This window comes from Megalops cyprinoides, chromosome 14 (assembly GCF_013368585.1).
Source record: "Megalops cyprinoides isolate fMegCyp1 chromosome 14, fMegCyp1.pri, whole genome shotgun sequence".
NCBI lineage: Eukaryota > Metazoa > Chordata > Actinopteri > Elopiformes > Megalopidae > Megalops > Megalops cyprinoides.
The window spans coordinates 6,501,766-6,523,314 of record NC_050596.1 but is presented as its reverse complement, the minus strand read 5'-3'; the positions used below and the strand labels follow the sequence as shown (position 1 = coordinate 6,523,314).

The following is a 21,549-nucleotide window of genomic DNA, read 5'->3' as shown; positions in this document are numbered from 1 at the left end:
TCGAATTAAAACACTATAAATAAAGTTGATTGAAAAAAATAACTCCAGTCAGCAGGCAAAAGCAAAACAGCAAAACAGGGAGGAAAAGGCGGAGTCTAGGACCCGGAGGTACTGGTAGTACAATAGAGCTGTTGTGCTATGGTGGAAGAGATTGCAGCGCAGGGTAATAGTGGAATGAAAGAATAATTTGAGAAAAACGCACGATATTGCTCTGAATCACAAGCGTGTGTATGTGAAGAGTTTACGAGGGCCTCCACAAGTCCTAATCAGCTGCTATCCTCCATTTCGGATCCAAGGTAAGATCGCTGCATGAACAATACTGCTCGTGTCTTCAGAGGGCTGTGTGTGCCAAGGCTAGCCCCGAATGGCTTATCCAGGCAGCGGGGCCTGCTTGCCTCAACCCTGCTCTTTCCCAGAAGGGAATTTCGGTGCCATATCAAATATGGACGAGAGAAGGGTACCTAGCTGTTTACATAGGCTGTGATCACGTCTGAAATCTGTTGATATCGGCAGGGAGGTGAGAATAGCTAACGTTGAGTGCTTGAGGAAGTGTTATTTTGCCATGAGTGGAGGTGGCGCCCTTGTTTGATTTCAGCCACATTGTGTCGTATTCATCGTCATGCAGCAGGGGAGAATAGAGTTTGGCGCCAAGGCCAACAGTAAATCCCTGGAGAGAAAGAGACGCATTTTGTAATGGTGGACCCGGGCGCTTTCCGTATTTCAGGGATTACTAGTCGTTTGTTATGACATTTCCCCATTGATAGGCGGACAGTGTTATTGCAGGTCTGGCTCTAACGCGCACATTACTGCTAGCTCTTTGGTCAGTATGAAGCCATTAGCAAACCAGGAAAGCTATGTCTTGATGGGACCGAAATAGCAAGGTATCTTGCGAGTAAACTGCATAACTATGCAGAGGTGTACCTCTATCAGATATTCTCAAACTTCCGATCGGTATATAAATGCCGTGCATTTATTTGTGCTTCGCTCTCGGTGTTCTGTTATCGATTATAAAACTTGTACTTTCAGCTGTCATCGCGCGTAGTGACGTGTTAGATTACTAGTTGTTCATAAACATACGAGTTTTCGTTCTTCATTTCGACTCCACATATCTCCACAGTCTTTGGCCTTGTCACTAAAACTATATTGCGTTATCCCCAAAAGTACTGATCGTGTGTGAAGTTAAAATATTACACGCTCACATAGATAGACGGTGTTTCAGACACATTCAGCTTGCTTGATAGCTAGCTAGCTAACGTTAGTCAGAAACTAAAAGTAGGTGGTCACAAGGGTTTGCACTTTCCCTCCAGAAATGAGTCTCTGTCCATGCAATAGCTTGCTAGCTGGCAGCTGAACACGAAGTGATCTCAAACACATTTTTGTTGTTCAGTAAGGCCATTTTTGACACAAATGTGAAGTGTTTGTTCCTGCAAAAGCAGTTAGCCAAAATACGATCTGAAATTGATATAAACGACCCAGAAACGAAGGCGTGATTAAAGTCTTTATTTAACTATGAAGGGTATAAACACCGCGATTCTCTAAGCATGCTTTTAGCTGGTTAAGTTAGATTAATTACTTTTCAGTGCGTGTAGGTTTTTTCCACTCTCTCTGGAACTCAGCAATGAGGTCACAGCATGGGCGAGACCAGGTCATTTTTTTTCGCTTGTTATCCTGCGGTCCGACTCCAAGGTGGGGTGAAATTTTAGCTTTCTACCCTTCTGTCAAGTGGAATGCATTTCTCCCTTTAAAGTGAATCGAACTGGTCAGGGTCTGAACTTGTTTATTGGTGTTTATTAAGTTGTTCGCGTGGAGGGTCCCCCCCCCCCCCCCCCGCGACAGGCCAGCCGAAAAGGCTAACCCCTCTCCGTGGCCTTGACTGAGGCTTCCCTTGTATACCGAGTTTCCACCGACTCCCCCAAGCCGCTTTCAGTGAGGCATACAGGACTCCTGCCTGCTATTTAAGAGGCCCACAAACTCCCACAGAGCTACCCAATAATTGATTGTTGTTTTTTGCCCAGAGGCAAACGGGGGAGAAGGCATTCCCTCATCCACACCGCTACCATTAGGTGGCTCAGGCAGGCTGCGGTGCATGGCTGTCCGGCCTGTTCATTTTGGTGCTTGCGACAGAATCAAGCCTTTGGCCATAGGTTCACGTTGATGCCATCTATGAGGTATCACGGCATAGACGGTCTAGTGAACAGCCATTACAGCACCCTATAAAAGTATTTGCTTGGGGGTGTCAGGAAAACAACAATAATAGAAACTGAATGATAACATTCTCACTATGCTATATAAAATACATTTCATTCCCATAAGGTTAGGACATGTGAAGTTTATGAGTTTGAGCAGGTTCCCCACGAAGTAGGTTCATGTAGAAGAGAAAAAAAAAACAAGTAGCTATTCATAAGAAAAGTGGGTTCTCTTTTTCTGCCTGAGAAACCCATGGCGGGAACATTCCATCCACCGGGTCTATTTTTGGCAAGTAAATTCAGATACTCGGTATGGAAGGGTTGAAAATTGTGATTCTGGAAGGTGTGCAGCACATTTAAAATAAATACACTTGCAGTTGTGGTTCAATCCAGTGCTCGCTCTGAGGGGTTCCTGTCACTTTCACAAATAATTTAAGAGACCCAGCACAAACCCCCATATGTCTCTAGGTTTTAAAAGATTTAATAACATTTAAAACCAATTAATGGTGGACCGATATAAACTGATGCTAGATGTACCACACTCAGCAGCTGATACCCCAGTTAATAGGCTATCGCTTCTGTATTGGCACAAATTCAGAGGTATCATAAACAATTCAGATTAAATGTTGTTTTGGAGTGTATGTAAAATCTGCATTGTATCAAATCATTTTGGCTAAATACTTTCTTCAGCTCATTCATATACCAGGCAGAAAGGGGGGAAGCCCACTGCAGCCCCCCACAGAGAACAATTCCTGGCCTTTTGCAGTGTGATCATCACATATTATCATTACTTAGCAGGCATTCTTCTCCAGGTGGTAAAGCTTGCAATTTTACATTGTGTGTTGCTTAGCCTATTGTCACATGCTGGCTCCTTGCTTAAAGGAGCATGTTTCCACCCGGGATTCAGAGTCGGACCCTTCCAGCTCAGGCTTTAGTGTTTGTTAATCACAGCGCTGTATACTGTCTGTGTCTGATTCCAGAGGAAAAACATCTGTGTCCATCTAAACCAGGAGTGAAACTATATGTGGAGTTGATATTTTTTTTCTTGCTGTTTGCCGGTCTGAACCTAAATAAAACCAATTCTTCACTCTCATGTTATGTGTCTTAAGAGCAATCCCTTCCTGTATCTCGAGTGTGCCTTTGGTAGTTATAGGCCCCAACATTCTGACCAATCTATGACTCTATTAAAGGAAAGTACCAGTTAATTGTCTTCCTGGTCACTCATAACCTAGTTAGAGTGGACACAGGCCTGTTCCTTGACTTCCTTGGAATGACTGGGTTTACTCTGGCAGGGCAGTCTAGAGGGTGTCCCTCATCACTTGCGGCTTGTTTGCTGAAGGTGTAGGTCTTCCATACTTATTCCATTTGTATCTTATCTTATTTACTGTTGTAGGTCTGATCGATCCTCAGCATAGAAAAACATTTTCACACAGGACAAGATGTCCAGATCAGGACTCCTTCAGGTGTTTCAGTAACAACTGCCAAGAAGAAACAATCTGCTTAGCGACCAGTTTTTAGTTTTTGTAACAGTCAAGGCAAAATGTATTTTTTTCAAAGACAAGTTTGCTTAGTGATTCTCCAGCACATTCTTCAAAATGAAAGGCTTTGTAGTATTAATCAAATAATATTTTATGCTGTTTACTTATTTCTTTGGCGCATATGATTTCCAGTTGTCTGCCTTAAGTCTTCACTAATCTCAAATGTTATATCCCCATTTCATCCACTAACAAAGGCATGCATGAAGTGCAGTCCTCACCGGCTGAGTTGTACTCAATTGTTGATTTTGTGTCTTCTTGTCTTGTCATGACACGCAGAATAAAAAAAAAAGGTGTCTTAGCCTGGTGTCTTTGTAGAAAAATGTATGTCAGGGGTGACACAGAGTGGCAGCAACTGTGACCTGTTTCTGTTGCTGTTGACAGTAGAAGGGGAGATCTGACCTCATTTTGGGACTTAGAGTAAGCCACAAGACTGGGCCGAGTCAGAGTGAGAGCATTTGTCAGTGTCGTATGTTAACCCTGTTTGTTTGAGTGCTGCTGTGAACAGGCACTTCAGCTCAGCTAGGCCCCTGCTTGGGGAAATGACCTCGCCACGAGTCTGAAGGCAAAGATGGATAAATTCAGTCTGTAGTGCTTGAAACAGTCCTTGTCTGCCAGTTTGAGTAAGAAGTCATACTCTGAATGAAATAACACATTAGTGGTAATTCCAGATTTCAACAATAATCCTGGTAATTCATTTGTGCTTTTAGATTATGTCATATATGTAAAATCTTTATTTTTTTAACTCTAAAATCATTGCTTTCTTTAATAAAAATTCATAATCCAAGTCTCTCATAATCCAAGACGGTGTTCATGGAACTGTATTAAAATGTAAAGCAGTCCATTGATTGCAAAAATTGGCACTTCAGTTGAACTGAGACATGTACGGTTTATCTGCTTTCTGTTCTGGAACACTTCTCTGGGGCGGCACAGTGCTGTCCTGAAAGCAGGGGCTGAACATGTCTCAGCTTGTGTTAACAGTTGACATAAGTGTTCCCAGAGAGCTCGGCAGGGACACCCAGAAGACGTATTCAGCAGCCAGCTGTATTGTTTAAACACGTTTTTGACAGGAACTGAATTATTGTTAGAGGATCAAAACATGAGGAGAGATTAATATAGTAATTTCCTACTGTGGTTTTTATCTGACCGGACAGACGGAAGCGCTTTTCAAAGTGCCGGGGTGTTGGGTTCTGTGAAACTGGGTAATACAAGGCAGGGTCTACTGTGCGGTGTCCCAGCCGCTGTGGTGGACAGTTACCCTTCTTGACCGTAATGAGGATGCTGTATGTAATTTTGTAATGTACTTGTAACAAAAATGTAGGTGTAAAATGTAATTCTAAATTAACTGGTATGTCAGGGGTATACCAATCTGAATTTTAATGGCTGATGGCAGTTGCCGATTTTTTACAACCATATCGACCAATACTGATACCAGTACTTTAATTCAAGATTTGTATATGCGTACAAACACAGCTCACACAACTCATTCAGTGGTGTGCGTCTTCCTGTCATCTTTTTTTGAGTGAATATAATGATATTTCCTGGTAATTACCCACTCTCTTGGCATGTGGAATCATAGTGTTACATTTACATTACATTCATGTAGCAGACGCTCTTATCCTGAGCGACTTCCAGAACAAAAGAACGTGTTAAAATTGTGTTAAATTTGTTTTACATCCTCCACAAGGGACTTGTGCTTTGCATATGTTACAAACATAGTTTTGTTGTCATCTTCAGACACTTTGTGAAAGGGCCTGACAGCTTATACCTTACTAGCTTGTTTTCACACAAGCTAAGTTACCACTGATTGGAAGCTCCATTGGGGAGATTAAATTTGACTCACTTTTATTGATCAATTCCAGTACAGGGCTAATAGATAAATGTGCCCCTAGTAAACATAGGTGCTTTTGAGGCTCTGCACCGGCCCCTCCAGCTGTGCCCCGCCACCCCCTCCATGCCCTTAGCCTTGTCCTGGATCACTGAAAATGGGCGTAGACCTTTAGAGTTGTGGAGGACAGCAGCCACCGCTGGTTTTCATTGTTCCCAAATCATCACTTGGACAGGAAGTTGGCTCATTTGGTGTTTCATGTGTAAATCAGTCACTTAATAAAAATCCCAGTAAAACCTGCAGGACTCTGGCCCTCCAGGGCTTTCCCTGGCCTGATAGTGTCTGTAAGACTAGCTATTCTGCAGCAACAGGAAGATGTGGCTGTCATTTGAATTTATGCATTTGCATGCTTGTCTGAAATTCCTAGCACTTAACCCTCTTAACTCTTAACTTTCATGCTTTACAAGAACAGTAGTCCAACAGTTAGAGTGCTTTCAGACATTAGCTCTAAAAGGAATATTGATATAAATGATAGATGGACAGGAATTCTGAAGTGTGTATCTTTTGCACATTGTTAGTTACTAGTATGCGTGTAGAAGGAAATGTGGTCCAACTCAATGCATTTTGGTGTCCTGCATTGTTTAACAGGTAACGGCCTGTTCTGTTCATCTGTGTTGTGCCATTTTATCGACTTATAGCTAGCAGGTAAGCACACAGAAAAGACCCCATTGCAAATCCAACAAAGTGAAGTTCTCATTCCTTTTCCCAAGCAGGGAATGATGCTTGTGTTTGGCAGGACACTTTCAGTGTTTGCTTTATGTATCAGTTGTGTTTGTGGGAGATCACACAGTTTACTTAACGTCCTACCAGGCTCCTCTTTCCTTTATTTTCACTCCGTAAACATGCCCACTTTTACCAAACACTGCGTGACTGTACCCTGACCACACTGAGTCCTAGGCAGCCACCTGCACCTGCAAGGACTCCATTCAGCTTCACATAATGCGGGCCCCAAGTGGACCCAGCCTTTTTAGTGTGGCCTTCGTCCAACCACAAATGAATGTATGATCTGAATGACCAGTCACCTGATTCCTCTCACAAACAGAGACAAAGAAGTATGAGACACCGTATGCATTATCCATTTATAGAAGGGATGCACGATATTGGATTTTTGCCAATATTTGATATGCCGATATTTTCAAAATTCATTTTGGCCGATTGCCGATGCCGACAGTGATATATATCGTGTCAATATCACCGTGCATCCCTAATTTATAGTATTTGAAGGTAAAGCTTAAGTGGAAGTGTATTGTTCCTTCCATTTCAGTTGAGTAGGTTTGCATATTGCAAAGCCAAGAACTGGTTTCACCATGAAAGAAACCTCCATTTCCTTCCACAAACATGCCACCGTACACTCTAGTGCATGAATGGATGTGCACACCTGATTTATAACTCACTGCAGCACCAATAGTTTTTTTGTGTTTTCCGTTTGACCCTTCAAAGAAAGTACAGACGTCCAACTAAAATTTTATTGGAAGCCGAATGTGTTCTCTCATTTTTTTCCCTCTGTGACTCCATTTCCCGGAATGCATCGTAAATCTGGTGGCATCCCCTCTGCCATTTCATCCTGACAGAGGGTGTACACCAGTCTCACTGAGAGATCATTGAACCTGTATGCAAAATTGTATATCTTCCTGCCTTTGCTCAAAAATAGTTACTTAACTTCTAGTTTTGCAGCATGCAAGCAGAACGTGCAACCACATGCAAAGCAGACTGTCACAGTGGTTGCAGTTTATAACATGTTGCTTTTTAGAAGCTGCTGACTCAAAAGGAGGAATTTACTGCTAGCAACATATAGGGGAAGTGCAGTGACTGTAGCAACAGTAAATGTTTATCTTCAGGCAATACCACATTGTAGTAGAACTAGTCTTCCCTTGAGTATCTTGCAAACTCTGTTTGATTAGTGTGGGTACATCACTGTCTGTCTGTTAGTTATGGTGGACTAAAGCTGACATTAAAAATATAAAAAATGTTGACAAGAAATAAATTAATATATGTTGGCAATAAATAAATAAGAAAGGAACAAATAAATAAATGTTAATTTATTTCTGCATTTTAATGTCCAAAATATATATCCAATAACATGGTGGGCCATTCTAAGATGATTCTAACACACCATTGGTTGAGTGTGCATGGGTAGATGTAGCAGACCTTAGCAACCAACGTACTGATTGACTCTGTTCTTTGCAGCTTCTGTTCCAAATCTGCTCTCTTCAATGCTATGGGATGTGGTGGACCAACCTGATAACATGTTACTTTTGTCCATGCCCCTCAGTTCAGTAAAACCCCCAGTAGTACTTCCAACATCATACAGCAGCTCTTTAGCTCTGTATGTGCTTGATGATAGGGACTTGCACACAGCTAGTTATGTCTTCTCTGTGCCCAGGGATCAGCAACTCAAATGACAGGAAGAGCTTATAACTCCCTTTTTGTAGATGGGATGAAAGGAAAGGCATGCCATTGTGGAGCACTAACAGAAATGAAACGTGTTGTTCATTGAATGAGGAAAATGTCAGTTGTAATGTGAGAATCTCGTGGAGAGGTGACCCACAATAATACCCCGACTTGTTCATCCATCTGTGGTTTTCTGTTTACTGTTTGATGAGTTGTCCAATGAAAAAATTCAAATTGAAATGCTTGGTTTCAATTAAATTTGTCATTACCTGGATTGTGAATCTGAATTTAATGTAAGTTGAAATAAATAACAATTTTGGTGTTACACAACAGCTCTGTGTAATTCTAGTATTTTTAAAACGCTGTAAATTATTTTGGCTAGTGAAAAGTTCATCTGGCTGGTGTATTTTTACAGCTATAAGACACCCTTGCTGGTGGACCAAGAAGTTAATTTCGGACCCTCCTCTCTATTAAAAGGAGAATTTGACGCTTGGGGCTGTGCCTGTGAATGAAATGCCCTGCCAGTAGATTTGCATTGAAAGGCTGCTGTCGGTGTGTTTCTCTGCCAGTCGGGGTAATTTAAGGTTATGGTTGTGGTCCAGGGCCCTGCCTGGGAGTAGGAGGGGTGCTCGTATAGGAGCACGCCTCATACCGCGGAGATGAGGAAGGGCTGTGAGCATGTGTCACGGATGCATTCTGCTCGCTGTGAGCTCCGCTCTCCTGGTTATTTAATTATCCTCATGGCCCTGTCTGTGGAAACGTGAGGCCTCTGCTGTGCTCTCCTCAGGAGCACCAGGAAGCGCGCCAGACCGGACTGTTCCCGGGCACGCCCACTGTTCGTGCGTGACTCACGCAGGGCCAGACGTGACGGCGCAGTCACCGGGGATGCCTTCCTGACAGGCCTATGACAGCTCCTCGCTTCCTGTGTCTCTGTGTCACAGCATGCCCTCTGGGTAAAGGTTGGATAGGTACAGATGGCAGCAGTGTGGCTCAGTGGTGGGGGGGACAGGGCTGTAACCCAGAGGTCACTGGTGCGATTCCCAGGTGGAACACTGCTGCTGTGCTCATAGGTAGGTACTTAACCTGAATTAACCTTCAGTAATGATCCAGCTGTGTTAATGGATGAAATTCAGGTTGATCTGGACAGGGGAGTCAGATAAGCAAGTATATGAAAATGTGTAAAGTTATCAAAAGGCATGGGAGCCTCCGTGAGGTTGTGTGTGTGTGTGTGTGTGTTCCCCTGCCTGAGTCACTGTCTGTCACGCTGCAGTGAGATTCCATTTCTATGGGCATTTGTCAGTGCATCTTGGGCAATTTTCTGTAACTCCCACAGCACTGAGTAGTGGCGTGGAATCGCGTCTGTGTTTGGCTAATTCGGCTTTTCTGTGCTGTTGCTGTCAGCTGACTGAAGATGACCTGAGCGGTTCTGTCGTCATTGTTGTAGTCATCGGAAGTGGCTCTGTAGTTTCTTTTTCACCATTTAAGCGGTCTACCTTTTCACGTTTTTTTAACTTTTCTGAACAGAGGAGTCATCCCAGTGCACAGCTATCCCAGCCCCTGTGTGGTTGTGGATGATAATGACAGTGTCGCTTCGAGCTGTAGTGGAAACCCTTAACAAAACTGAGGCAGAACCTGGTGACTTGCTGAAAGAGGAAGCCCTGCTTTTCACTCACTTTGTAAGTGCTGAAATCATCTCCACACAGCCACATGTCGATACAAATATTTCTACATTGTTTGTGGTGTCATCATGTGGTTGGACAGTTTTTTATTTATTTATTTATTTTTTTGACAGTTTTGTATTCCTCTATCACTGTAAAGAAAAGCTTAATCTGGTAGTAATACTAGCTTTAGTTATCAACTGCGGAAGGATCAAGTTCTGAGTACAGGACACAGTTAGGGACAGGTACACGTCATATATCCTGCAACATCTAAGTATTAATTTTTGATTTAAGGTATGGAGTAACGGTGACAGATGTGACAGTAAGTGGAGACCAGGCCTACAACGTTAGCCAGATGACTGCAGTGTATGTGAAATGTAAAACTATGCGCCTCATTCCTCTCAGGCCTTGTGGGTAGTGTGAGGCACTTCCTGTGTGAACAGTGGCATCTCTTTAAGCCCTGCTGGGTACTTTCTGTCTGTGAAAAGTGGCTTCTCTGTATGCCCGCCGGGTACTTCCAGGTTGTGTGAACAGTGGCCTCTAATGGGGGGCTGCTGGGTACTTCCTCTCTGTGTGAACAGTGACTTCTCTAGGTGGGTGCTGGGTACTTCCTGTCTTTGTGAACAGTGCCTTCTCTAGGGGAGTGGCTTGGTACTTCCTGTCTGTGAACAGTGGTTTCCTAGGGAAGTGGCTGGGTATTTCCTGTCTGTGTGAACAGTGGCATCTCTAGTGGGTTTTTGTGGTTCTTCCTGTCTGGGTGAGCAGTGGCATCCCTGGGGGCTGCTGGGTCCTTGAGTCCTGACGAGGAGTAAGACGGAGAACGGCAGAAGCCAGTGTATGGGCAGGGCAGTGCATCTGTAGGCGTGATTCATACCACCACTATGCGACTGCAGTGTGGAGCTGGAGGACTATATGGCTCCGGCCGTGTAACCATTAGCAATGCCGTTAACTTAAAGCTGCCTTGTTTGTTTATACATTGTGTTCTCAGGGCTCACTCAAGGGGACTCTCATTGGGGAAAGCTAATATTTACATAATGAAACCACCCAGCCAGTCACAGGAGCTCAGTACATCACTGGCAAGTTTTCAGAGAAGGCTCCTGCTACGCTAATGCTAGCTGATTAGCTGGATGTTTACTTTGCCTTTTCTTCACCTCAGGCTGTTGCCTTATTCTCTTTCTCTCTTTTTTTTTTTTTTTTTTACAGGGATGAGTGGGGGACATAACTAGCACAGCAGACGTATACACTAGCATGCTCTTCAACTTTGGATTTATGGTGAGTACTGAAGGAGTGTATTTGCTGTTTAAATCTGATCTGAGAGGAGGCCCATTCAGACCGGGACTTCCCCTCGCCGTCATGCGGTTTCCTATAATGTGTGCTGATGAGCTCCAGATGTCTGTCGGCGGAGTTTCCCTGTGTGGAATCGGAAGAGGGAAAAGGGCTCTCTGAGTGCTTTGTGTGATGCCCTGCCTCGTTCCCAGCATGCCTCGCTCCTGAGGTGCCTGTTCTTCCCCCCCCTCTGCAGGATACTTCAGGATGAAACGCCTCAGGTCTACAAGCAGCAGTGACAGTTCAGACAATGAGAGTGAGTAGAGCACGGCGCCTGGGCCCCAAGGCCTCCTCAGCCACCGCTAACAAGATAAAACACGTACCCTTGGCAGATGCTAGCTGTGCTTGCATTGCTTATGAGGGCTTTGTTGTGTGTCTCTTGTTCAAGCTGGTGGGGGCTGCCCCTTCTAGGTAGCCCCCACCAGCAACAGCCCCCACACCAGCTGTGGGTGATTTACTGGGATAAACTGAACCAAGTTAACTCACATAAATATGATGGAAGTTGTCAGCCTGTACTGTCTGTGGCCGGACTGTGGCAGGTCAGCAAAACCTTGTGTGCCATTCAAGGGTGAATAAAGCACTACTACTGCTGAAATGCTCATAAAAAGCATGTGCCATAGTGTGTGCCATATAGCTTTAGCTCACTGAAGTGAAGCTCACTGTCACTGCAATGCAACTCATTGATCACTAGCACGCCATCACTTGCCCAGGCCCAATGTCCTTTGCCATGAAAACAAACTATGCAGAAGTCTGTGCAATGAGTTTATAGTGACCGCTGAAGTTGGGGCTTAAATAGCTTCTCTACCTGTTTCTCCTCTGTCCGTATCAGGTCCCTCAACCTCCTTCTGCTCCTCCAACAAGTATGGTGGCCAAGCTGAAACCCCCACCACCATGCCAAAGAAACCTGCAGAGGTAGGAGGACCCTTGGGGCTTGGAAACAGACAGGAGGAATTTCTGTGCTGAGAGGAAAATGGCACGAATGCTGCAGGCTGTGGCCATTCGTGCTTTCCGTTTTTTTTGCAGCCGCGCGGGCAGTGCCCCGTGCATGCTACAGCACTGTTACACGTGTACATACTAATCACTCCTTTTTTTGCATTGTTCCATTACGTTAAATGTGTGGGTCTGGTGTGTGTCAGGAGCACACCTCCTTCTGTACGAGCGTCTGTTGTGCGTACAGTATTCAGGTGGTTGCCCATTACTGGGGGACTCTAGAACATACGCCCCATGAACAGTGATGGTCAGTTAGAGGGCGTTGGAATTCTTGCCTGTACACATCAAAGCCATTCTCAGTCTTCCCAGACAGGAGATGCTCATTACATTGCAGTACGTTTAGTCATTTAGCAGGCGGTCGTATCCAGAGTCACTTAGAAAAGTACATACAAGAAGGTTGGGCTAAATGCAGAGACCACAGTAAAACACAAGTGTCACAGTCCAGTAGTAGTTACCATTACATAACATGTCTGTTAATTGCCACAGTAGGTACAAGAGGAGGTTCAATGATAAATGATGAGGCTCAGGATGATTTCCCTTCCAACAGGTGTTCCGAAAAGACCTGATCAGTGCCATGAAGCTGCCGGACTCCCACCATGTGTCTCCGGAGGATTACTACCTCCTGGCTGACACCTGGAGGCAGGAGTGGGAGAAGGGCGTGCAGGTGCCTGCAAGCCCGGACACCATCCCCAAGCCGTCTCTCAGGTGAGCGCCCGGCCTCGTGCCTTCAGAACAACAGCGTGAACAAATTTTAGCCTGCCAATGAAGTCTATCCTCTCTCGGCGCTCCTGGTGCATTATGGGACTTGTAGTGTGGAAAAGTAGCGGTTGCATTCCCTGCACCCCTGCATGAATACAGAGTGGTGTCGTGGTGATACAAGCCTGCTGGTGATGAAGGGTCGGGGGGAGGAATGTAAGCTCTGACAATAACATCCCACTTTATGACTACAGAACAAAACGAAAGCTGTAAAACAAATGCAGCACTGCCTATAACAAAATCAGCCTGCCAGAAAACTAGCGAGCAGAGGGCCCAGTCCGCTTCAGCTATGCACGGAAGGTGGTGTGTGGCTATGTTTAGCACCAGCTCACATGTGCTTCTTGAGGTTTACTCCTTGGATGTGTCACTATCTACATGACAGTAAGCTTGTTACAGGGTTGGACAGTCTCTGCCTCTGCTTTACCGTATGTCTTTCTGTGTATGAGCGTATGGGTGCATAGCTCTCTGCGTGTGCGGTCTTGTGTGCGCGTGTCGTAACTTCATCACATGAAGCATCTTGATGTGCACAGGGTCATCGCGGAGAAGCCCAAGGAGAACCTGTTCAGCCGGCAGAGGAAGTACATCCAGTGCTGGGCCCAGGAGCCCACGGAGCCCGGCTACGTCAACATCCTGGAGCTGGCCGAGGCCATGTGCCGCTACGACCTGGACGACATGGACCTGCACTGGCTGCAGGAGCTCAACGCCGAGCTGGGAGAGATGGGTAAGCCAGAGGAGAACACGCTGTCTCCCAGCAATGGGAGGTTGGTAGACCAGTGATCTCTAAGGAAAGAACACGCCCTCTAACAGCTATGGGAAAAGGGTAAACCAAAGATCTCTGTAAAGAAAGAACATGCTGTCTCCTAACTATGGGAGCGATCTCTGCAATTCATTGTGTTTTACATTCAACTTATTACCACAGAAAAATATGTTTAACACTAAATATAGACAACAGGAGGATGACACTAGATGAGAAATATGTTCTGCATTCTTCCATAGACAAATATGGTCAGACAAAAGTTAGGACTCCATTGGAGTATTTTTTGCAGGAGTTCATAAAGTTTTTTTTAAGAAATTACGTAATTTGAGGGTGTGGAACACCAGCAGAGACGTGTAGGCCGCTGTCTGAGTAGCAAGGCCAGCGCCAGTGACTGTCGCGTGACCCGGCTCTGTGTGTGTGTGTGCGCGCGTGTGTGTGTCTCTCTCTCTCAGGGGAGGCCCCGGTGGACGAGCTGACCATGGAGCGTGTGATGGAGGCCCTGGAGCGGCAGTGCCACGACAACATGAACCACGCCATCGAGACGGAGGAGGGGCTGGGCATCGAGTATGACGAGGACGTGATCTGTGACGTGTGCCGCTCGCCCGACAGCGAGGAGGGCAACGACATGGTCTTCTGCGACAAGTGCAACATCTGCGTGCACCAGGTGAGGAGGCGGCTCCCAGCGTGCACCGGGAGGGCTGGGGCGGAAGATTCTGGAAGGGTGTTGTGTCACTTCAGAGGATTCTGCTGTGGTGGAGTGGGGCTGTCTCGTCCTTGGGAGCTTCAGCTACTTTAGCTGTAGATACTTTAGCTCTGACTGCATGACATTTGAATACTTTAGATTTGGCCACTTTAGCTTTGGCTACATTTGCTTTGACTGCTTTAGCTTCAGCTACTTTTGATTGCTTTAGCTTCAGATACAGTAGTTTTGACTACTTTAGCTTCAGCTGCTTTAGCTTCGGGTGGTAGATAACTTTGACACTTGAAGTTCAGCTGTAAGATTCAAATGGTCTTTATTTGTATTGATTTTTGTTCTAATTTTGCACTTTTTGCATTATATGAGCATTAAAATAACCCCTATATGACAAAGGCTAACTGGCCTAAGTGCGTGTTTGTATTGTGTGTACACCCGTCTTCCTTTTTGAACCAAGAATTTGAAAAGTATTTCTCTCGTGTGTGTGTACATATATAAAATGTGGCTCCCCCGTTAGTAGCTGTAACCCGGCGTGCTGTGCTGCCCGCAGGCCTGCTACGGCATTGTGAAGGTGCCCGATGGAAACTGGCTGTGCAGGACGTGTGTGCTGGGCATCGACCCTCAGTGCCTGCTCTGCCCCAAGAAGGGCGGCGCCATGAAGGCCACGCGGGCGGGCACCAAGTGGGCGCACGTCAGCTGCGCCCTCTGGATCCCGGAGGTAAGGACCCTCTCGCCCGCCTCGCCCGTGCGCCGGGCCTCGGTGCGCTGCGCCGGGCCACGCGCCCTGACCTCCTTGTGCCGCCGCAGGTGAGCATCGCCTGCCCGGAGAGGATGGAGCCCATCACCAAGGTGTCCCACATCCCGCCCAGCCGCTGGTCCCTCATTTGCAGCCTCTGCAAGCTGAAGACGGGCGCCTGCATCCAGGTGAGAGAGAGCGCACAGTAAAGAATGAACACTGCTTTTCATTACTTTTCTGGTTATACTGTGCTTTTGTGATTGGGAGTGCGGTTATACTGTGGTGCTGTGATTGGGAGTGCAGTTATACTGTGGTGCTGTGATTGGGAGTGCGGTTATACTGTGCTTTTGTGATTGGGAGTGCGGTTATACTGTGGTGCTGTGATTGGGAGTGCAGTTATACTGTGGTGCTGTGATTGGGAGTGCGGTTATACTGTGCTTTTGTGATTGGGAGTGCGGTTATACTGTGCTTTTGTGATTGGGAGTGCGGTTATACTGTGGTGCTGTGATTGGGAGTGCGGTTATACTGTGCTTTTGTGATTGGGAGTGCGGTTATACTGTGCTTTTGTGATTGGGAGTGCGGTTATACTGTGGTGCTGTGATTGGGGGTGCGGTTATACTGTGGTGCTGTGATTGGAAGTGCGGTTATACTGTGCTTTTGTGATTGGGAGTGCGGTTATATTGTGGTGCTGTGATTGGGGGTGCGGTTATACTGTGGTGCTGTGGCTGGGAGTGTGTTTATCCTGTGGTGTTGAGATTGTGAGTGTGGTCACATGGCAGTGATGTCCCCCCCCCCCCCCCCCCACAGTGTTCAGTGAAGAGTTGCACCATCCCCTTCCACGTGACCTGCGCTTTCGAGCACTGCCTGGAGATGAAGACCATCCTGGACGAGGGCGACGAGGTCAAGTTCAAGTCCTACTGCCTGAAGCACAGCAAGCCCAAGGCGGGTGACCCGGGCCTCAGCCCCGCCCGCCACAAGGCCCCCTCCGACACGGAGAAGGTGGGCCTGCGGGCGCAGAAGCTGAAGGAGCTGGAGGAGGAGTTCTACATGCTGGTGCGGCCGGAGGAGCTGGCCCAGGACATGGGCCTCCCCCAGTACGTGCTGGACTTCGTCTTCCAGTACTGGAAGCTCAAGCGCAAGAGCAGCTTCAACAAGCCCCTGCTGCCGCCCAAGGAGGGCGAGGAGAACCTGCTGCTGCAGCCCAAGGAGGACAGCGTGCACACCCGCATGCGCATGTTCATGCACCTGCGCCAGGACCTGGAGAGGGTGGGTACCGCGCGCCGCGGCGACCGCTGTCACGGAGACCACAGCCGTGACCCACGATGGAGAGGGCTAGCTACCCAGGGTGTAAACCACTGGCTTAACAATGTTACGACACGACGTCATTACCTAAGCAATGATACCATACATCGGAATGCATATACGAATTCACTTCAGTATGGTTTGTTACGTTTCAGTACAGTATCATTCGACATAGACTTTAAATTATTGTATACTTTTGAGGAGGCCACTGAAATAACACTCAATGTTCAAAGATAACCGTGTTTGTTGTGTATTAAAGAGTGTAGGATTGTCACAAGTGCCCTAGTTTTCTATTTTGCCACATTCTTATAAATAAATGGTATGGATCAGCTGTTGCACACAGCATCAGTACAGCTGTATCATTGCTTTTGTATCAATCCATTGATACATATCAGTGTATTGTCAGATCCCTACTAGCTATATGAACTCATGAGTCTTGTAAGCAGAAATGATACAGCCTGCATGACCTGTAGGTTTCAGTCCTTTAATATATTGACTTTTGTACCGTCTAAGTTCACTTAAACATCTGCAGAATTTGGATGGATCTTCATAAACACAACTAGTGCCCAAACATTGACCATTTACTCTTTCTTCTCTGCCATTTTGTTCTGTCTCCTTGTTATCCACCTTAATTGTCCCATTCGTAGCACCTCCAGAACCCCCAAAAAGAACATCTCATCATTGGTCTCCCGGTGTTTTGACAGCTCATACCTGATAACAATGTCTGTTCATTAAATGAATTGAAAGGCTGAGCAGGGTGGCTGTTTTGTACTGCGATCTCTCTCTCTCTCTCTCTCTCTCTCTTTCCCTCTCTCTCTCTCTCTCTCTCTCTCTCTCTCTCTCTCTCTCTCTCTCTCTCTTTTTCTCTCTCTCTCTCTCATTCTCTCGTTGACCTTGCTCTGACACGTGTTCTCCTCCATGCTGCAGGTGAGGAACTTGTGCTACATGGTGAGTCGAAGGGAGAAACTCAAACTGTCCCAGAGCAAAGCACAGGAGCAGATCTTCAACCTCCAGGTGCAGCTCATCAACCAGGAGCTGTCTGCAGGTGATTGGGGGTGTGGCTGCTTCTGCTGGGAGTTGGGGGGCAGTCGCAGGACCTGATTATAAGAAGAGCGATCAGGGAAAGAGTGCATGTTACAGTCATAGACCACAGTGAGCTTTTCCCTGTCTGGGCCCTGATCTTTCTTCTGCCCTCGCTGAAGGGCAGTTTGCAAAGCTTGATATGTGATACTTTGTAGTGGTTTTAGTGTTTTGTTTTGAGATGCTGCAGGTGGGAGATATCTTTGTTTTTATTGAGAAGTATGGATTAATATATCCAGCAGTGTAGCATAGTAGCTAACGAGCCGTTTCGATTTCCCGCGGGGGCACTGTTGCTGTGCCCTTGGGCAAAGTACTTAACCCACAATGGCCTCAGTAAATATCCAGCTGTATGAATGGATAACATTGTAAAAACCTGTAATTGATGTAAGTTGCTCTAGAAAAGAGCGGCTGCTAAATGCCAATAATGTAATGTAATGTTTCCATCTCTTCTTTCTGAAGGCCTCCCTCTGTCCTATCCACTGGAGAGCGCCTTGTTCCGGCCTCCCCCGCGAATCACGCTCAAGCTGAAGATGCCTAAAATGATCCTGGGGAATGGGAAGACCAGTTCCAAATCGGGGAACGGGCCCCTGTGCCCCGACACCAGCGCCAACGTGTTCGACCGGGGCGGGGGCGGGGCAGCCCAGGGGAAGCCCCAGCACCACCCGGGGCGGGGCCGGAGGGAGGACCACGCCAACGGCCTGCTGCCCGGGACAGGCCGCCCCCGTGGGGAGGGGGAGCCTGGCGGCAATCAGCCGCTGCCCGTCAAACCGTCGGGCAAGCCGCTGGCGCTCCACGCCGCCCTCCATGGGCGCTCCCCCAACGGGAACAGCGGCAAGCCCGAGCAGCAGCGGGCGCGACCGCCCAAGTCCAACGGGGTCATGGATAAGCCCGCGGCGCAGAGAGACACTTCCTGCCAAACCGCTGGCGAGCAGGAGATGGCCGACAAGCTGGCGGGCAGGGACGGGCCCCCCGGCGTCTTCGGCCGGTCCCTGAAGGAGGCCACCGTCTGCATGGTACGGACCGCCGAGGACCTGCGGGGGGGCGGGGGCGACAAGCCTTCCAGGAAGGGCTCCGCCAAAGACCGGCCGTGGGCCAAGGCGGCGCCCGAGCGGCAGGCGGGCAAGGCCCGGTCCTACCAGGAGAACGACGGGTACTGCCCCGACCTGGAGCTCAGCGACTCGGAGCCGGAGGCCAAGGGCAGGCGGAGGCAGGGGCGGGCGGCGGGGGGCGGCGGCCTGCAGGAGGGCAGCCCCAGCCGGGACTACAGCAGGGGCGGCCGGGGCAAGCTGGCGCCCGGCTCCAGGGCGTCCGTGCAGAGGTGATGACCCCTCACAGCGACGCCTCCCCCGAGTTTCCCCCCCTCAGAGCTCTGTTACTTCCTGTTGTGGAGACCGTCACAAGTGCCATGCTCACCCTCCGCCCTCCCCCTGCTCGCACCGCGGTCGTGTTGCCCGGAGAGGGGGGGGGAGAGGGCAGAGCTGAGCTTAGCTTCTCTGCTACGGGGACCTGAGCCAGAAGAGCAGCTACGACCGCCAATTTCTGGACGCCCCCCTTCTCCTCTCTCCCCTCGATGCGCTCCTGCTGAGTTTATTAACCCCCCCCCCCCCTTCATCCCCCCCGAAGTGACAGTGTCTGCCAGACAGCTCCACCAGCTCCCCGCCCTCATGTGTCTCCGTCTCTGTCATTACACTGTGTTTTAAGGGGAGGGGACTGTAGCGGGACGAGAGTGTGAATCGTTTGCCTTTATCTGCGCACAGCTGGGTTTCCACATTTAAAAGTGAGTTTGATCCACGCCATCACCATGTCTTATCTAGGATAGAGCTGCCATTTTCCAGTGTTGTGTAAATATTTATTTGAGGGGAAAAACACCAGTTGTATAGGTTGTAAGGGGGGGGGGGGGGGACGCCTTGAAAGACCCCTGATGAAAAATGACCCGTGTGTTTATGAAAAGGTCTTCGAAGCAGATGGAGGAGGGTTTGCTGAAAGACAGCTACACAAGCTATGGCCAGTCGGTCTGAAGGCATTGATAAAAAGGTGGCAAATTAGAGAACCTGGATTCCCGTGTCTGCTGTCTCCTTTGTACTCTTAGATTTAGCATGCTTTCTTTCCTGTTGCTTCTGTTTGTTTTTTTTTTTTTTTTTTTTTTTAAAGGAAGATGTAAGTCCGTGTGAACACTTGACAGTTTTTCCAGTTCTTCCAACAGTACGCACAGGTGTGGAGAGAGAGGCTGTTTGTGTGCATTGTCTCCTTTGCTAGAGTCATTTGTGGGTTCAGTACAGCTTTTAAGGAAGCATGTGGGTATCAGTTTTTGATGCACTAGTTTTTCATGTGTGAGCTTGTGGTGCTATCTGGACACCCTTAAGGCAACACTGTCTATAACCAAAAGTAAACCTCAGTGACAGGAAGGCTGTGGACGGTGTCCCCTCCGAACACAAAACAAAAGCGGTTGTCCTAGCTGTTAATGACGTTATCTCCATCAGTATAAGCGCCTCAGTATACACTGAGGTCTCTCGTTTAACTGCCTCAGTCCAAACCGGTCCTTTTACCACTAGACTGAATCCACATGTGTGATCCCTCAAGTTCCAGAGCTTTACGCTTTCCCCAGTTCACACTGAACAGGAAACAACAGATCAAAGCAGCAGCTGGTGGAAGGGGAGTGAGGGTGGGTGCATCGGTCTGCCCCTTTACAAAGAAATAAAAGACCTTTAATTTTCTTAAGGAACCAGTTGCTCATTGCTGTGACCAGCACACTGAGAACAGATAACCAAAGTACACTAATAAAAGTCAAATAATTATCTGTCTGAGAAAGTTGTCTTTAAATTGTCCTTATGTAGTCTATGTCTTGACCCCCCTCATCTGGTACAGTTACCGCGTGTTCCCAGAATTGAAGCAGGGGGTTGATAAGGAGTGGAGTCTACAAAAGAGCCCATATCCCTGAGTGATAGCCCATTCTGAGAAGATGCAACTTGCTCACAGAGATTCTGAGCATGCTCACAACAACCCCCCCCCCCATTCATAAGCGGAGGGAGTTCACTTCAGTTATCATTTCGAACACCATAAATGAACTTTTTTTCCACATGTCAGTTTCCCACCGCATTAGTTGTGGGGAGAAAAACTATTTAAACACTGTGGCGGGCTAAGAAATAAGTGTGAAATGCGGAGAAGGTTCCTCTGGCTTACAGAAATAATGATCCGAACGGGGGAAGACCGCTTTGCTCTGTAAAACTGTCCTCTAGTGCCACTTTTCTTAAACGCTGGGTCAGATCAAGGCTGTGGCAGACCCACGATTTGACCTTCCATATTATTGTATTTAAGTCAATACAACGATACATTTAAATATTATGACACTGAACAGTAGGTCCCCTGGCTCTGGAGTAGTTTCCAGTTACCGCTTTCGCCGACACAAGAAGCGACTCCAAACATTTTAATTGGTTTAATTACGTGAATGGTGCTACTCAACTGTCGAAATTGAGCCAAGAAAAAAGCTACAGCGGCGAGCGGCCCGCGGACCTTGAAAAAAGACGAGCGGTTGTGAAAGGTTGAGGAACCCTACGGCGAAGGCCGGCATCGCCGGCGGGAGAGCCGTCCCGCGGGTCACACCGTTGATCTCCGGTGCTCAGTGTACTGTACCGATAATCTGGAAACGCTTTACTTCCCCCCCCCACCCCCCCGGCGAGACGAGGAGGGGAGGCGCTGTTTACTGTCGCAAGTCGTCCGACTTGACGTCACCTCTTGCTCACAAACTGCGAACTAGAGCCAACAGCGAAGGGACTGTGAGAGTTTGAAAGACTGCCGTCGACCAGCAGTCTCCTTCTGCTGCCGCCGATACTTGCAGTTTATTTACTGGTGTAAATTCGTCTTTGAAGGAACACTACCCGGGCTATTTATTGCACATCGTGCAACATGTCATTATTAGAAGTCAGAAGGAAGTATAATTGCTGTACGTGTTCATTGATATGATTTATGTGTTCCATGAACTTGTTAGATGAACTTGTTATTGAATTGCGCTGCATCTTGTTGCGGCCAGTTGAAGACATTGTAATGATATGAATGCATTACTCACAACAAAAAGCTGTTTGCTTTCTTTTAGAGCAAAAACACAAGGAACCTCAGTTTTACACTAAGGTTATCCAATTACAGTGAGATGAATTTACAAAGACATTTTTTTTCTTGTTTAAGAAACCTTTTTCATTAAATTTTGGAAATGCAAACCTTTGCCTCTTGTTGTACTGTTGCATATGTATTCATAA

The 21,549-nt window shown here is 47.3% G+C and overlaps 1 protein-coding gene across 1 annotated transcript; it reads left to right on the top strand.

Moving 5' to 3' along the window:
* Nucleotides 1-126: 126 nt before the first annotated feature.
* Nucleotides 127-21,448, top strand: jade3 (jade family PHD finger 3). Its single transcript, XM_036545778.1, has 12 exons — nucleotides 127-296; nucleotides 10,862-10,930; nucleotides 11,181-11,240; nucleotides 11,814-11,896; nucleotides 12,522-12,679; nucleotides 13,261-13,451; nucleotides 13,940-14,151; nucleotides 14,732-14,899; nucleotides 14,989-15,105; nucleotides 15,725-16,183; nucleotides 17,147-17,264; nucleotides 17,759-21,448. Exons 3-12 carry the CDS (start codon nucleotides 11,192-11,194, stop codon nucleotides 18,619-18,621), a joined length of 2,418 nt encoding a protein of 805 aa, XP_036401671.1. The 5' UTR covers nucleotides 127-296; nucleotides 10,862-10,930; nucleotides 11,181-11,191; the 3' UTR covers nucleotides 18,622-21,448.
* Nucleotides 21,449-21,549: the final 101 nt, after the last annotated feature.

Excerpts from the sequence above, each read along its gene's own strand:
- jade3 (XM_036545778.1), top strand. The coding sequence starts at position 11,192 with ATGAAACGCCTCAGGTCTACAAGCAGCAGTGACAGTTCAGACAATGAG. Across the intron at positions 11,241-11,813 it reads TGACAGTTCAGACAATGAGA|GTCCCTCAACCTCCTTCTGC; the intron begins GTGAGTAGAGCA and ends TGTCCGTATCAG. Across the intron at positions 15,106-15,724 it reads AGACGGGCGCCTGCATCCAG|TGTTCAGTGAAGAGTTGCAC; the intron begins GTGAGAGAGAGC and ends CCCCCCCCACAG.